Source organism: Oenanthe melanoleuca, chromosome 12 (genome assembly GCF_029582105.1).
Source record: "Oenanthe melanoleuca isolate GR-GAL-2019-014 chromosome 12, OMel1.0, whole genome shotgun sequence".
NCBI classification, from domain to species: domain Eukaryota; kingdom Metazoa; phylum Chordata; class Aves; order Passeriformes; family Muscicapidae; genus Oenanthe; species Oenanthe melanoleuca.
The window spans coordinates 15,105,825-15,123,376 of NC_079346.1; the positions used below are offsets into that span (position 1 = coordinate 15,105,825).

The following is a 17,552-nucleotide window of genomic DNA, read 5'->3' on the forward strand; positions in this document are numbered from 1 at the left end:
ACCTTCAGAAATTACTTTGTAAGAGTTCATTTTACTACCAGACTTCATGGCTACAGATCAATCTATCAAAGAGATTGATAACAAATACCCAGATGTAATCATGCTTTAGATGAGAATAAGCTACTACTAAAGACAGGAAAATTCTTCAGTGCTAACTGAGGAATAGATTTAAACAACACCCAAGATCCCACACAGACAAAGCCATATAAATAGAGATACTAAAGAGACTCCTTGAGCTGAAACAAAATATTCCTTAGCATAGATAAGGAAAATAATTCATCCAAACAGAAAATGTTCAGGTCAGGTAAATCAGCAAGAAAACAAGTTCCTATCTATTCCAACAACACCAACATGTCTGATAGAAGGGAAGATCTGACAGGGTTCAGGCACTCAGGAGCCTCACACCACACTTACCTAGCTGGAAAGACAGATGATTCCCACAGCAATTTGCATTTATGTATTTTCCTCATTGTCTACTGCAACATCATCAGAGTTATTCACAGTGCATGCAAAGCAATGAGGTATCCCTGACAGCAGTGTTCATATGTGGCTGGATTCCAGCATGGTTGGGTTTCCCAAACCATGACAACCCAACCATCAGGAAACAAGCACCAGCCACACAAAGATTTTGCTTTAAGAACTGCACCAATGAACTCTTGGATTGCTTTCTACAGAACTCACTCTTTGCATTGCAGGAATACAAACTGTAACAGGGGAGATACAGCTTATCAGCAGAACATCATCTCACCAGCACAAGGGTTCCATGAAAACCCCAGAGCAAACACTGACACTCACAGACACAGCAGTGTCAGCTAAAACAATACACACCTTGCCACACTGCCACTGTGTTCTTTGTTATCTCTATGTGAACCATTCCTCGAGGCATGGTCACTTAGCAGTTTCCTTATTTCTAAGTATATAAATATGTTTGTTTAGATGTTTATCACATTTCAGAAGAAATAACTGATCTCTTTTAAATGTGGGAGAAATTTAATGTCTAGAGATAAACTCTTTTGATGAGATGCTGTTGTCTTTACACAAGGAAGTTTCCTGTGTTAAGCCTGGCATTAGGGATAGATTTAAGGCTAGCCTGCATTAATTCTGTTTGTTAAATCTGAAGGACAAATCACTAAATCTGTACACCTTCAGTCCAAGCAATCTTCTCCTATCGTTACCTCAGAGAAAACACTGAAATAATTTCCCTGAAAAACAGGCAAGATCCTCAAGCTGTGATTCCAGGTATTGCTTAAAACTATTCCCATCATCACAAAGTTGAGCAACATTCTAAATCTTCCTGTTATGATGCAACATAAAAGAAAGATTGCACCCATTATTCACGTTTTCTGAGTAAAACCCAGTGTTGAAAAGCCCTCTGTAGATAAACCCTCCTGCTGCACACCAGGGACTCCAAACTATTTACATGAGGGGGTCTGTACCTGTAAGAAGTGCAGAAAGAGGACATTGAAACACACAGCATTTGCACAAATTGCCTATTTACATTCACATGTCCAGGTGTCAGTTGAAAATCCCAAGTTTCCAGGATGGCAAGAGCAGTGAGGAGAGTCATTCCTGACATTGCTCTGGCAGAACCTGCTGCTGTTACTGCAGCAACAGCACGGGCAGCCTGGCACAGCCCTGCACGGTGGGGACACTCCCCACCTCCCTGCAAGGGTGGCACAGCAGCAGGTCCACTCCAGCCACCTGATATCCCTGATTTAACCCTGGAAAACAAAGGCTGGATCGACCTGTGGGATTTGGAAGAGAAGGGAAAACAAAACCACACCTGCATCCATGGGGATGGGTGTCACTGTGCCTCTTGAATCTGCAACCTGTGCTAAGCAGTCTGAAAGTGCCTCTGTCACCCCCAAGCTCTCTATTCCTTTTCCATCACCAGGCACATTAGAAAACCTCTCCAGTTCCGAGTCTGAGTTTGCAGGTATGAGTAGGAATGTAATTAAAGGGAGCACAAGGAAAGGACTGACAGTTTTAAGTACAACAGACAGCCCTTATTCAGGCTGACAGGCTTATGAATTATGCTCAGCTACTTTTATATTAGATATTTGAACATTTCTGGTGTATACACATCTTTTCTCCTGTCACTCAGCTAGGATCCTATGAATCCCACTTGCTCATAACAGTAGGTCTAGGCTGCTAAATAAAAAAAAGATAAAACAAGGGCACCTGCCTTCTCAGAGTAGAACTAAAACATTTCTTGCCATCTTTAAAACCAAAGCTATCAAATGACTACTTCAGAAGTACAATTCCACAAGAGCTGTCACTTCAAAGGAAAACATCTGTAAAAACTTACTACATGCATTAGGGAAGTTGTCTGATGAGATGAAAAAGGAGAATATACTGACAACAAAGAGTACACAAAATTTGCATGTGATTCAAATGCATGAAGTACACTAAATTAATTTTTAAAAAATCTTGAAAGCTTGGGACAGAACTACCTATGAGATGGCAGCACTTTAAAGGACAAGAGATAAGAGAGCTTGGGAAGCACCACCCGGGGTTTGGGGAGTGAAATACTGAGTGACTGATGGGGAACTCAAAGGGAAAAAGGCAAGGAGGAAAACAGGCACTGGGCTGGGTGACAAACCCTCGGAGGTGCAGAGTGGATCTGTGAGTCATCAGCACTTAACAGAGGCTGAAGCCAAGTGAACACCTGGAAAAGGGCACAGGGAGACAAGAGCAAGGCAAGGTCAAACCGTGGGAGGAGGAGGAAACGCTGGACCAGGATGGGGGAAGAATATCACCAAAGAAAGAAAAACTCATTGGAAGTGCAGAATAGGAACAAAACAGGGGCTGCAAACATTTCAGAGGCATAAATAACATGTAAATAGAGAGAAGCACCCAAAGCAGGCTTGGGACAGGAGAGGCTAAGAGAGAGGAGGTACAACCTCACCTTGTAAGAGGGACTTGACTTCACTGAGAGCCAGAAAAATTTTTAAGAGGGGGACAGGAGCTAAAGGTCCCACAGAGGATAGTCCAGCCTGCCTTACAGAACAGGTCACTGAGGGAAAAGGCCATGGCAATGGAAGCAAGAGCAAAGAGTAACATGCCCAAAGTCCTCTCTGTTACACTTGGGCTCCTGCACGTCCCACAGGCTACAGCAAAGCAGGATCTGTGAAAGTGAAGAAGAAATCCATCTGGAAAGGCAGCGTGGAAAACTGACACTGACACAAGGAGGAAAACAACTCACAGCATATGCCACGCCAGCTGCTGCTGCAAATATCCTTAAGCTCTGTGAAAAAGGAGGCTATTCATCCAAATAAAAATACAAGCAAACCAGAACAAAGCTTCTCAGAAACCACCAGTGACAGAATTTATAATAAAAGCAAAAACTCATCTTAATTTGGCAAACTACAATGAAGTCAGGTAGTCTAAAACAGCACTGAAGGGGAAAAAAATGCAGGCCAGACACTCAGATCTAAATCACAGTGAATCTCAGTATTCAGAGCCTCCAGGCAGATTTCTCATTTTCTGTGCATTTTGCAAGTAGATCTAGATGGCTTATCAGCTTCCTGAGACTAACAGGATCAATGTGCAAATGAGGAAGCTTAATAAGAGTAATAACATTATGACAGCCAAAATAATCAAATTTGCAGAATGCAGACAAGCTAAACAGCATGCTGCATGATAAACTCTTGCAAGGGGAAACATTCACCAAGTGAGGCTCCAGCATAAGGTCAGTAAAGAAGCCTTCTCTTTAAAAAAAAAAACAAAAAAAAAGCAGCCCACCTGAGTTCTCTGTTTTGAAAAAATAACTTTGGTTAAGCACAAGTCTGTCCCTAGAGAAAATTTTGAAAATTATTTAGGTGTACAGAAGGCAATACTCCATCACACATGGCATAAGGGACAGCCTTTGGCAGCAGAATGTGCAAAAACACATTCCAAAATTTAAATATCAATTGAAAGCCAAAAAGGATACAAAAATAGAAAACAAAGCAAGGGAATCAGAAGCAAATGAGCACACCAGCCCTCACACTCACCACCTCCAGTGAAACACCAGCTGTCCAGGACTGCTGGCTCCAGACACCCCACCCTGCCTTGGTCTGTGCCTGCTCGGGTCCCCCCTCACCACCAGGGACATCTGAACCTTCCTTCACACAGGACAGAGGCCTCAGAAACTTTATTTTCCACGTTTCAAAGAAAACTGGCTAGCAGGAGTGAAGGGGTGCTCTACCAATGCTCACACAGTGCCTTGAGCTGGTCCCACGGGACTGACACCAGACCAGCCCAAATCCCTGGAACTGGCCCAGCCTGGGGAAGAAAAATCAGTCAAAGCCCCAAATCTGTGAGAGACATCTCTTCCAGAACTGCTTGGATTTTTACCTCCCCAAATGCAGCATTTTTCAGGGAAAAATAAAGAAGAATCTGCGAGATTGATCCCCCACCAAAAACGAGTAATGACTTCAGCAGTAACAGAGCTGCTCCCCTCCTCCTCTGCCCATCAGTCCACCTCTCACAAGCCATCTGACATTTTCTAATTGCAAGAGGTCATGGACCCCTGAAATCTCCTCATTGTTTTGGGGAAACCAGTTACACATGGGTAGCAGAAAAAAAAATACAAAGCTCTTTTTTTTCCCCCCTCCTTAACACAGAAGGTAAATGCTGCACAGCTCAAAGATATCAACAGGGTTCCATGAACAACAAATGTTGCTTGTTATTAACCAACATCAATTAGATTTCCAGGGATATATGACCATAAAAGGAAGCTTAAAAGGAAGGAAAAACCAGCCTTGGATACAAAGAGTGTCAGTGGTCATTGGCCAGAAGCAGTTTCAGATGCATTAAAACCACTCATGGTGGTCGTGCTCCTTAAGTCAAAACAGGGGGTGTAGCCATACAGAAGCTTTTAGAGATAATAAACCACCAAAATATTTTGGTTTTGCATGTTTTGATTTAAACTATCCACTGGCAAACTGTACCTAACCCAGACATGAGGATTTCTTGCTGCTCAGGGAAACCTCCCCATGCAGGATCAAACCCAGCCCCTGCAGCACCAGCTCAGACTGAGAAACTCACCGAGCGTGCTGCTGTCTGCACATGGAGAGATCTGCCACGTGGGAATCCACTGCCAGAAAAGCAGCAGCACCAGTGGCTTTTCCCAGTGAGGCAGGAATAGCACAGTAGCACATCCAAGCCATTTTTAGTGTCCCTCTGGTGACAGGCATCAAGCTCGCAGCAGATCGGGGCTGGTGGGGGCTGTGGAATTCTGGCTTGGAGGAGAGCCCTGCCAGGGAGCCTGGATCACACAGGCTCAACATGTGTAAAGCCAGCTCCACACAAAGGGTGATGCAGAAACAGAAGAGAGTTCTGTAAAAATAAGCACTCAGGAAGGAGTTCAGGCATCTGTAGCTCACCTTCAGAGTCAAAAAGAGAGGCAAGAACTTAAAACCCTTTATTCACCTTTTTTTAAAATCTTTTCCTACATCTTTCTACTCATGCATTGCCTGTAAACAATATACTGAATACATCACCTGGAAACAAATGCCACACAGGCATTTCAGACATCCCAGTGCAGAAATTACAGCTTTAAATTCCATGTTTCAATGTAACAGGCACATTGTTTCTACAAGGGCACTCCTGACAAATCCATCCCATTTTATTAATAAAACATTTGCAAAACATCCTTTTTATCCATCACATGGACACAAGTCAGTTGCAATTAAGAGACTCATCATTGTATTCATGGCAGCTCAGAGCTTGAGGGCTTCAGGATTAATTCCAGTGCATTACTTCAGAGCCTTAAATGTTGAGAAGAACACCAACACCCAGGAGAGCCCCTCATTCAGCAGCTTCTCAAATGAGAGAGAAGTTTGGCAGAATCAAAACACAACCCTAAAGGCACTTAAAACTGCACTGTTGTAACAGCACAGGTAAGCTGACACATTTTATACAAAAAAACTCCAAGTATTTCTTCTCTTTGCATGGACACAAATTCACAGGCTCAGCACATCAGAACGGTTTTGGAGAAGAGAATGCTCTGGGAGATGTTATAGCAACTTCCAGTGCCCAAAGGGGCTCAAAGCTGCAGAGTGCCTTTTGTCAAGAGCATGGAGTGGCAGGACAAGGGGAAACAGCTTTAAACTCCCAGAGGGCAGGGCTAGATGGGACATTAGGAATAAATTCATCCCCATGAGGGTGGTGAGTTCCTGGCACAGGTTGCCCAGAGAAGCTGTGGCTGCCCCATCCCTGGAAATGTCCAAGGCCAGGTGGGACCCTGGGACAGTGCAAGGTGCCCCTGCTCACAGCAGGGATGGGATGAGCTAAAAGGTCCCTTCCAACCCAAACCATCCTGTGATCCTACTTCACCAGGCCAGCACCTCATCAGGCACCAGGTTCAGCATGTCTGGAGATTAGGATTCATAATCAGTGAGTGTTTACAATACCCAGGGCCAGGCTCTGGCAGGCACCCAGAACAAGCCTGGTTTATAAAGCACCCTGGCCCCACGCTGGAACCCTGCCCCTGACACTGCCCCTCTGCAGGACCAAACTGTGCCCAAAACCAACCCACCACTGCTGGAAACAACAACCTGTGTGAAGCAAAAGGGGCTCTCTGCTGCTGCTGGTAAAAATCTAGTGAAATCAACCTAAATTACCTAATTTTAGATGCTGGAGAGCACAGCTAGACAGACTAGGGAGCTTGGAGTTGATTATTCTCTTTTACTCCCTTTTACAATTTAATTACTTAACCTCTTATGGTCTCAGACACCAAAAGCCAAGCACTTTGCCTGTGAGAAAAGGTTAACAGACTAATTATTTCTCTTATAATGGGAAAAAATGGCTTCTGGGGAAAACCAGTGCAGACCCAAGGAACCCTGCACTTCTCAGGCTCACAGCTGGTATCTCCTCACTTGTATTTTGGGAATTTTTACCCTTTCTACTGCACTAGCCTTGTGACTCTTTCCAAGAAGCCCCACCCAGGGTGTGGGGCCACAGACTTACACCATATTCAATAAATGAAAGCAAATAAAAAAAGAGAAACAGAACAAAACATGTGGAGTGGGAAGGTGGGAATACTCCACTAGGTAACTTTTTTCAGAAAAAGGCCAAAGCATTTCCCAAATACATGAACTCTTCCAGCAATTCAAGTCTAAGATTTACATTTATCTCAAGGGAAAATCTGTGGGCATCACACGCAGAGGCTAAGCCCCAAGGAAACCATGAAGTCCAGTGAGCCATTCCAAACACATCTGTAGTGCTTCACCAGCAATTAAATACTGTCCACAAGTTGGATTTACCAAATCTCTTACTCATAAGAGCAGAAGGAACATTGACGCAATCAAATTGAGAAAAATACTGGTGCAACCAAGCTGATTTTTTTTTTTTTAATTGGATGGATGATACATTAAAAAAATAAAGTGTGCCATCACTCAATTCAACAACATCCTGCTACTGGAAAGGGTTGTATTTATAAATCAGTACATTTTCATAACAAAATGTCCTATTTCATAGCAGATCCTTCCTTGGAATGACCTCAAGAAAGTTCTGAAACCAAATCCTCCCCAAAATGCTCTCAGCTTTGGGTCCCCATCCTGCACAGCTATCCCTACATGAATGCTCTCATTAGATGATGCACTGATTTAGAAGGACTGGCATCTTATGTAAATGGATGTTATTGCCTTTAATTGCAGCCATAATTATGGGAGTGCCTCAGAACTGAGTAAGGTCACATTAAGCAAACTTATTGGAAACTTTGCAAACTGCTCTGCAACACACTGGACGAGCACCAGGGAATTCCACAACGGGCATTTATTCAGTCCCATCTTCAGCTCTATGCAAAGCATTACAAAATCAATCAACTCTACGTGGGATAGTTGGTTTAGTCTGTTTTTGCCTCAAATGAATTAGTTTCTCTGGAATTTGCCAACGTAAAATGTTTCATTCGGAATAAACGTCTTTAAAGATCGAAAAATCTTAGAGAGTCTTCAAGTTTCTTCGGTATTTATTCTTTATCTTTATTCTTATCTTAATCTTTATTCTTCATCTTTATTTTTCTCCTCACACCTCAAAGAGCCACATGAGCACCATGGAACCTACTACACAGCCAACAAGACAAGAGCAGCAAGGGCAGCCTCCAATTCCCCTGGCACAGCCACCAAATCCCTGCTGGTGGGAAGGAGCAAAGGGGCAGTGAAGGGGTTTCAGCTCAGCCACAGAGCAATGGCCATCACCACGTTTCAGCAGCTGAATGGGGGTCCCCCTCCTAGTCCCAGAGTTCTGAGACACCAAGCTCACCGAAACCCCTTTCCCTGCCCTGGGCTGGAGGCAGGCACGGAGGAACAGGCAGCTGCCAGCTGGAAGGTGGCAGAATCAAAGTGATGGCTGTAAACAAGAGCAAGGCGGTGACTCAGTGGGCACAGCCACTCCGCAGGCGGTGACACCCAGCTCAGGGTGGCACCGGGCAGCGCGGGGTCCCGGTCCCGTTACAGGGCTGAGCGCAGCCCCCCTGCCACATCCACCCCTGCCTCTCCATCCTGCCCCGCAGCAGCAGCGCCTGCTTTATCTTCCAGCCTGCATAACGCGGTTTTCCTAGAAAGTGGGGACATGGTATCCAAACATAACCACGACCGAGGCGAGGTTCTGAAGTTTTGGTGCACTTGCGTCACGGCTGTCACCCTGCATTACACAGAGTGCGGGACACGCACGCCAGAGCTCGGTCCCCAGGGACAGCCAGCCCTTTCCAAGGAAGGCCCAACGAGCCAGCAGCAAATCCCACGAAGGAAAATAAAAAAGGTGCAGATTATGCGCTTTTTATGGAGTTGCTCCTAGGAATAAGGGAGAAGAGCTAAGCAGATAGAACAGTATTTGCCAAAACACTGTTTTTACACCTCGGCAAATGGAGAGCACCGAGGCTTGGAGGAGTCAGATGTAAACCCGCCTTCCTACAGACAGTTAAAAAAAAAAAAAAAAAAAAAAAAAAAAAAAAAAGTCCATCACAGCAAAGCAATCTCCAAAAATAACTCGGCAAGCAAACAGCTGCTGGTACACTACGACTCCCTCCTTCCACGCCACATCTCCCAAACCTTCCTTCACCCGGGGGTGCTCCAGCAGAAGCCGCAATTCCCATTTTCCACCGGCCGGGCTTTCTGGGATGCCGGGCACCCTCGCACCGCGGTGCAGCCGGGGGGGAAAGCCCCGAGCAGGAGGAGCAGGAAAACACCACCTTGCCCTTTCCGAACGCGCGGGGGTCTCGGGGGTGCCCGAGAGGGGAAGCCGGAGCGGGAGGGGCGCTCGGAGGGGCTCCGGGGGTCCTACCTCGGCAGCGCCGGCCCTGCGGGCAGCGGCCGCGGCGGCGGCAGCCCCACATCGGCGGCGGCTGGGCTGGGCTGGGCTGGGCTGGGCTGGGCTGGGCTCCGCTCCGGCGGAGGCGGGCACGGAGCGCGGGGACCCCGCGGAGCCGCCGGCGGAGTGCGGCCCCGCGCGGGGCGGGGGGAGCGGCCGGGAGCCCCGCCCCGCTCCGCCGGGAGCCCCGCCCCGCTCCGCCGGGAGCCCCGCCCCGCTCCGCCCGGCCCCGCCCCGCTCCGCCGGGCCCAGAGCCCCGCTCCACCCGGCCCCGCTCCGCCCGGCCCCGCCCCGCTCCGCCGGGAGCCCCGCCCCGCTCCGCCGGGAGCCCCGCCCCGCTCCGCCGGGAGCCCCGCCCCGCTCCGCCGGGAGCCCCGCCGGGAGCCCCGCCCCGCTCCGCCCGGAGCCCCGCCCCGCTCCGCCCGGCCCCGCCCCGCTCCGCCGGGAGCCCCGCCGGGAGCCCCGCCCCGCTCCGCCGGGAGCCCCGCCCCGCTCTGCCGGGAGCCCCGCCCCGCTCCGCCGGGAGCCCCGCCCCGCTCCGCCCGGAGCCCCGCCCCGCTCCGCCCCGCCCGGCCCAGAGCCCCGCTCCGCCCCGCGCGCTGTGTGGGGAGCCGAGCCTGAGCCTCTGCACGGGCACCGCACCGCACCGCGGAGCCAGCGCACAACACAGCACCGCACCGCACCGCACCGCACAGCACCGCACAGCACCGCACAGCACCGCACCGCACCGCAGAGCCACTGCACAACACAGCACCGCACCGCGCAAACACCGCGCAAACACCGCACAGCACCACACACCGCACCCTGCCTGCCGGGACCGCGGCCGTCCCTCCGCTGTCTGCTCTCCAGGACTTCGTGTTTTGTTAAAACCAGCCGAAATTTAAAATAAACTAATAAATTAATAAGTCAAAATCAAGTGGACGTGAGGGAGGTGAGGTGGCTGTAGCTATTTTGGAGAGCTGGGTGTGAAGGCAGGGGATGGGATGGGATGGGATGGGATGGGATGGGATGGGATGGGATGGGATGGGATGGGATGGGATGGGATGGGATGGGATGGGATGGGATGGGATGGGATGGGATGGGATGGGATGGGATGGGATGGGATGGGATGGGATGGGAACGGGATGGGATGGGATGGGATGGGATGGGATGGGATGGGATGGGATGGGATGGGATGGGATGGGATGGGATGGGATGGGATGGGATGGGATGGGATGGAGTCTGGTCTGCAGCCAGCTCTCAGCCAGGCTCGGGAGCACCTGCAGAGCCAGGGGTGACCCCAGCGCTGAGCCAGCCCCAGGCAGGGCTGGGATCCAGCTCCCAGGGAGCCAGACCGGTCCCAGGGGGAGGCAGAAGGGCAAACGCAGCCTGTAGGTGTGCTCAGGGCACAGCCTGCTTTGGGCTGTCTCTGCCATACAGCATCCCCCACACACACACTCGAGCTTAATGACAAAAATCCTCCAGCTCTTTATACCCTCCTTGGAGTGATGCTGAAGCATGTTCGTTATTTTGTTCAGGTTGGGGCAGGTTATTTTTGTGGTTGCCTTTCCTCACAGCTTTGTAATTTTGTTAGGCTGTCCCCCTGAGGCAGGCATGAACTAAATGGGTGTGTGGAGGAACCTCAGAGCTGTTATCCCAGTATGTGTCCTGCACTGGGGTGAGGAGCTGCAGCACTGTGCTCAGGGGTTATCTGACTTTTGTTCCTTTGGGCTACAGAGATGGGCAAACACAAGTTTGAGAAGGGGGAAAACACAACTGCAGAGGAGAGAGGGGCCAAACAGAAAATGAGGGAAGATAAAGGAAGCATCAGTCTAAAGCCACTTACTAATGAAAAATTAAAATAATTTCCCTTTTGAGATGAAAATGGTCAACATAAGCAATGGAGTTAAAGATTCGTTTGTTTGTTTGTTTTGTGTAAAACTCACAATCCAATTTTCTTTACATTGTCAGGCTGTCTTTACCTACACACCTCCAACCTGCTTCTCCAAGTGATACCAGCTCTAAGTTTATTGTCTGGGCAGCTGGTTTCAGACCCCCACTGGCAACATGAGCATTGTAACTATGCTGGCCCTGCCTGGGCATCCCCTGACTCTTTAAAACTTCAGTTAATAAAGTACAACTTCTGAATTGCTTACAGAAGTTAAGCCACATGAAAGAAAGGATGGTTTGCTGGTGTAGATTTTTTAGACGGAGTATTGCATGCTTATCTGCAGGTGATAAGTCACCTGTGCCCACCTTCTGGACAACACCTAGCCCTTATTAACTCTCTGTGATTTCATCTGAAGCATTAATGATTAGCTTGCTTTATCTTCTTGAGGAGCTCAATGCCTTTCCTGCTTTCCTGCTTTGTTGTCCTCTGCTAGGAGTGTGAAGGAGGGGGATGATGTGGTTGGTGCTCAGAGCCACCATGTCCCAGTGCTGATCTGGAGCAGAGCATTTGTCACTGGCATAGATGGCATGGCTCAAAACTTGGTTTAGTTAACTCTGGTTTTGGTCACTAACTGCTTCCAGCTTGAAGCAAAGGCCACTGCAGTTGTTTGAGAGTTTCTCTGAAAGAAATATTGTACAATTCTGAGCCCTGGGATAGGAGAGAGGCCCTTGGTTTCATCTGCTCTCCCTTTGAAACATCTCTTAGTCACAGTTTCTGGGCTTAGTGAAACCTTATCCCCGTGTTTTCTTTAAAAGGGAAAAAAAAAAAAAAAAAAAAAAAAACCGAAAAGAAAAGAGGTTTTCAAGCTGGTGTTGAAGCAGCAGGTAGTGAGGCACAGCCAGAAATGGAGCTCAGGGGCTGGGCACTGACTGCAGCAGCTCACCCTCCTGTCCTTGGCCTTAAAAAACAAAGGAAATCCAACAAAAGCACCCATCTGCAAGGATTCCTTAGTGCTGCTCAGAGTGAGCCCCTGTCCCCCTGGCAGCGAGGTGTGGCTCAGAGTCAGCCAGAAACCTGCAGAGCAAAAGGGGAGGGTGGAGGCAGCCTGGAGCTGCACACAGGCTTTGCTCTCAGTGGATTTTCCCTTCTGCTTTACCAGCTTTATCCTCCTCCACAGCGTTTTTTCAAGGTGGGAAAGCACACCTTTGCCTTTGTGTGCAGCAGCTGCCCCCCCAAAAAAAGCTGTACTGCAGTTTCCTGACTGTGCTGAGGACTTCAGTGCTCTTGAAAGCAAAACACATTAATCCACTGATAAACCAGTGCAAGTATGAAAAGCAAAACTTGCTAGAAATCTTGGATTCTGCTCAAGATCTGTGTAGCCAACCCCTAATGAGGCTGTTGAGATTTTGTCCAAGTTGGTGAGGTGTAGTTAATTTGGCAAGTGGAACTAGCAACAGATTTTTGAGGGGAAAAAAAATAAATCTGATAATTTATTTGCATTTAGGAGAACTCAGCAAGAGAGAAGAGAGTTCAAGATAAATACAGTTTCTGCCTGGGGTGTTTGATCCTAGCTTGGATAAACTGAGCAAACAGGGTGATCCATTTGGAAAATGTTTGACTTACTCTTGTGCCTTCCTCAAAAATAGTTAAATTGGAAAAATTGCTGCACTTACAGGCCTTGGAAAATATTTTTCCCTACATGTGGCTTTGTGGTTTCAAAGAATTGAAGAAGAGGCCACAAAAATACATTTTTCCTTCAGCTGCTTGGCAAGGAAAAGCATCTGATGGGGCTTATCAGAGCAACGTGGCTGGGGCAGGCCTGGACTGCCTGGGGACACCAATCCTATTGACTTGTTTTACACAAGCCACATTCCTCCTGCTCTAGTGAGAGCCAGTAATTTTTACCTCTTTTATTATTTTACAATAATTTAAAGTTGAGTAAATCAATTGGTTTTTTGTTCCTCAGCTTCATTTGAAGTTTAGGCTGTTGGGTGCTTTGTTAAATTCCTTGGAAAACTGGCCACATGCAGAATTGCACTGCATTCAGTTCAGCCAGATAACACAGTTCTTTCTTAAAGATATATTTGCATTCTTTACTCCTAGAATTTTAAGTGTGCAGGAGAGGAGTAAAAGGCAGAAACCAATAAGTGAACCAGCAAGCAAAAGTTGATACAATTATTCATGTAGACACCTTGTAGTCACTGTTTTCATGCTGTACCTTTTTTTTCCCCCATTTTCTGAGCTGTTTCTTTTGTCTAGACTATAAAGGTTAAAAAATCAGGTGTATCCTTGTCCTGAAGCACAGGAGCATGTTAAGACACCCCAGGACAGGTGTTTGGGAAGCCTTATCTTCTTGAGTGGGAATTCTCATCTCCAGCCTGGTCAGGCCCTAAGAGCTTGGCTGGCCTTTCTCAGGCTCTTTGGGAGAGGGAAATCTTGTTATGTGCATTGCTGGAGTGCTTGTTGTGCTATTTTTACACTGCTCAGTTTTTGTGTGTGCAGCTGTAGTCAAGTGTTGCTTCTTGATCCCCGACAACTGAGATTTTCCATAACCTTTGACTGAGAAAAAATGTATCTTTAATCACAGCTCCCCTTCACAACAGGCAGCATGTAAGAAGATTATATAAATATTATATTAAGCACATTTTTTGGCAGATTGCTTGCATTGGTGTTGCATTTATTTCCACCAGTATCTGGGTGATAGAAGAAATAAACTGCAAGCTTGGACCATAATGGAAATGAATATTCTGATGTGTGTCTTTTCTAACTTGGGGCTCCCTCATCAATTAACTGCCTTGTTCAAATACCTGTGACATCCATTTATCTACCAAGAACCAGATCAGGGCATTTTAAAGATAAGTCTCCTTACTCTTGGTTATTGGTAGGTATTTTGTGATAAACCTGCACAGGTAGAAATAATTTTTTTCTTGCTTAGAAAACAAAGATAAGGCTTTTTTGGTTTTGTTTTGTTTTTTGTAGCTGGCAGAAAATTAGCATTCATACTGTGCCTTCTAGTCACAACTGAAGAGGAAAAGGTTTCATGACCCTTCTGACCAACATCCTGAAGATTAGCTCCAAGTAGATTTTGGTGACAATTCTTCTTGGGTTTACCTAGTTTCAGACACTGATGGGACACTGATGACAAATTTTCAAATTATTTCATTCAATTTGAATGTAATTACTGATTCTATGAATTCTATGAGTGGATGAACAAGTGTTAATCCATGAAATAAAAAGCAACATAGGCGTGAATAAATGCAGCATGGATTTATGACAGAGAATCTGTTTCATCCAACTCATTCTGGCAGGGTGCAGAGGTGCAGAGAGAAAAGGGTGACTTTGGAGGGCTCTTCTGTTCTAAGCCAGTGACTATGAAGAGTCACTTGTGCCCCAGGAGCTGCAGGTTTATGCAGGCAGGGAGAGCAGACCCACATTCAGAGGTCACCACCTCCACTATTTTAGACAAGGAAAATAAGATTAAACAGAGACCACCCTCTTTCCCAGCTGCCTTGAGGACAAGGAGGCACACACCTACCTCTGTGTTTGTTCTGCTGCTGCTTTGCACAGCCCACACTGCCAGGGCAGGCTGGGTGCTGGTGCTCAGACATCCCCAGGGGTTCTGCATCAGGCACTGTGTGTGAGAGAGATCTGGGCTTCCAGCACCACTGCCCCTGCTGTGCTGGATGCTGCCAGTTATCCCTGTCCTTACTTCCTTACAGATTTGTTGCTATGGTGAGAAAAGCCAAGCCTTAAATATTGAACTGCCTGTTATCTCAGCTGGTATCTGCTGTGTGCAGGTATCAGCTGGTCTGTATTAAAACAAATAAGATAATAAAGAATATATGCTTTGCACTGTGGGCAGGTTCTGCCTCCAAATTTTTTTGCTTTCTTTCTCCCTGCTTCAATTCTAACTTGTTTTTTTTTTTTCCTGAAACTAACCTTGAACTCTGCCCAGCACAGAGGATTACAACTGTTTATGTTTTAATTGGGGAATTGGACCAGTAACCTGTCAAATCATATTTTTCCTCCTGAGAAATTACAGTCAAATGCACAACAGTTCCCACAAAACGTTTTGCTATATTATTTGGTGTTTGCTTGAAGTCTGCACCAGCAGATTAGAGCAGAGTTAGGAGCACTATATGGTTCAAGATGTAACAGGAGGAAAATGAGTTTACAAGGTGTTTTATACAGTGCAAACCAGCAGCTGCACTCGAAGCACTCCCAAGACCTCACTCTGACCCCCCTCGGGCTGTTGATAACACTCCTACTAATTTACCAATGCCAGCACAGGACACTAATTATCCTGTTTAAAGCCCCAGGGTGGAAAATAACTAGGAGGGAAGTTGCTGCCAAATCAGAGCAGCGGAGATGCTGCAAACAGGACGAGTGTTCCACCTCTGACAGTGCCATCAGCAGGGAAAAGCACTTTTGTCAAGCAGGAAAATTTGGAAGCCTTGCAGCCCCAGAGCAGCCCTGAGCTCTCGCACGAAGGAGCTGCTGCTGCGCCCACATTCTTGTGGTGAAAGTCCTGCTCTGCTGCCCAGCCCCAGGAATGGCAGGAGAAAATGTTATGGAACAAAGCGGGACAAGTTCTCAAGTGCAGAGGCATTTTTGTTTGCACAACATAAAGCAAGGTCTGCTGTTTGTGCTGGGTGTTTAAATACTCGCTGAGAGCCACAAACAGTCCTTCCAGGCTTGCTTTTTTTTCCCCTAAGTAACTTCTGAAATTGTAATCTGATGAATCAGAGGAATGAAGGCTGATATTCCTGCTAGTTCTCAGAAACAAGGGATGTCAGCTCCAGGGCAGTAGCAGAGTCTGTGGCCCCTGAAGACCACTTTAGATCTTTCTTAGATATGGTTTGTTTTTTATAAATCTTTTCACATCTTTTCTAGAAATGCCTGAGCAGGGGAAAATGTTTGGGGTGGGTGTTTCTCAAACACAAAACAGAGATACAAAAACAGTGTAAGAAAGAGTCACTTTGATTTTAGGTAACTGGTAGCTTGAAAATTGAGTGTTCGAGTCGGTGTTGCTCTGAGTGACTCTGCAGGGGGGTTGGATACAGAGTCCTGCATTCAAGCTCTGGAAATTATTTCTGTAGGAGCTGATGTTTCACTTTTGAAACAATAATCAGAAGAGAACTTTGACATTTCATGTGGAAAAGAAGTGGCGAGTTTTCGTTAAAAGCATTAACAGGAAAGCAACGAAGCCTTGTGCACAGCCTCCATGCTATTGGCATGTGGGTGGGTGTGCTTTATTCAAAGCCAGTGAAACCTCTGCTGCTCTGGGCTCACTTGTCAAGTGTCACTGGAGGCAGTTTCTGTGCTCTGCCTCCTCCTCCTCCTCCTCCTCCGGGTCTCATGTTTCGCTGAGGTACCTCTGAGCCCCCTTGGCTGCTGCTGGGTGAGGTGCTCACCTGGAGGCTTTGGGCACAGCAGAGCAGTGTGTGTTTGGGAGCTTGGGGGGGCTTTCTGCACTGCAGCTAAACAGAGTGACCAAAACCTGCTCTGGGCTGGCACAGCACCCAGCCCTCCTCTCTCTCTAAGCTGCCTTGTGTTTGCACACCCACAAAGCAACCTGAGCTCTGAGTGACCTGCCCTGTGTGCCACAGGCCTCCACTGCAATGTGAATGCAATAAAAGGCATTTTAAAGACCCATCTCTTTAATTTCAAGCTATACAGTTGCTGTGATCTGCTTTTGGGAAGGATTTATTTATTCCAAGAGAGGTTTGTACTTGTATATCAGGAGGATATCCAGTATCCAGCTCAGCATCCAGCTGCAAGAGCTGCAGAAGTGGTCAGGAAGGACCTGCTGCACATGCTCCTGATTTAAGTTTTATGGCTTCAGTCCAGATCCTTGGATGAAGTGGAATCCAACAGCAAATGATAGCTAAAGGGGTCCTAAATCAACTTCTCAAAATACCATCACCCCCTTGGTCATCTAACCATAGGTTTGGGCTGTTAGTGCAAGACAAAACTGAAAACACTCTTAGTGTCTGACTAAACTGATTTCTAACAATGTGGGAAATATCTCTCTATACAGATTCTGAGTTTTTTAGTCAGGGGAACAAGGCAGATGATAACTTTTCTTATTAGGTAAATAACAGGTCACTAATTTCCTGCTTGTATCTGAAAAGCCTGTGAATTCCTTCATCTGTTTTATGCAAGACTTAATCTACACATTCCCCTTCAGCTGAACTACTTATGTCCTGGTTATATCAAAGCATTTAAAGGCTCCTCACTACAAGTATCTTCATTCTAGATTGTAAAATAATCATTCTATCTTCAGAGCCCTCAGCAGTTCAATTTTCTCTATTTGGGATAGTTAACCATGGTAAATACTTAGGATTATTTGTGGAGAGATGAGGCTTAAGCAACATAGACAAAAATA

The 17,552-nt window shown here is 46.9% G+C and overlaps 1 protein-coding gene across 3 annotated transcripts in view; it reads right to left on the bottom strand.

The window, feature by feature from the left end:
- The window catches only part of LOC130258497 (6-phosphofructo-2-kinase/fructose-2,6-bisphosphatase 4), a 50,289-nt gene extending 40,839 nt beyond the window's left edge, over window positions 1-9,450 (bottom strand). For 2 of the 3 annotated variants that reach the window (XM_056501908.1, XM_056501906.1), the window contains exon 1: window positions 9,268-9,450. In XM_056501908.1, the coding sequence (XP_056357883.1) occupies window positions 9,268-9,319 (52 nt within the window). In that variant the 5' untranslated portion in view covers window positions 9,320-9,450. The remainder of the gene's footprint in view (window positions 1-9,267) is intronic. The other variant, XM_056501907.1, reaches the window with a different exon arrangement.
- Between the last annotated feature and the right edge of the window lie 8,102 nt (window positions 9,451-17,552).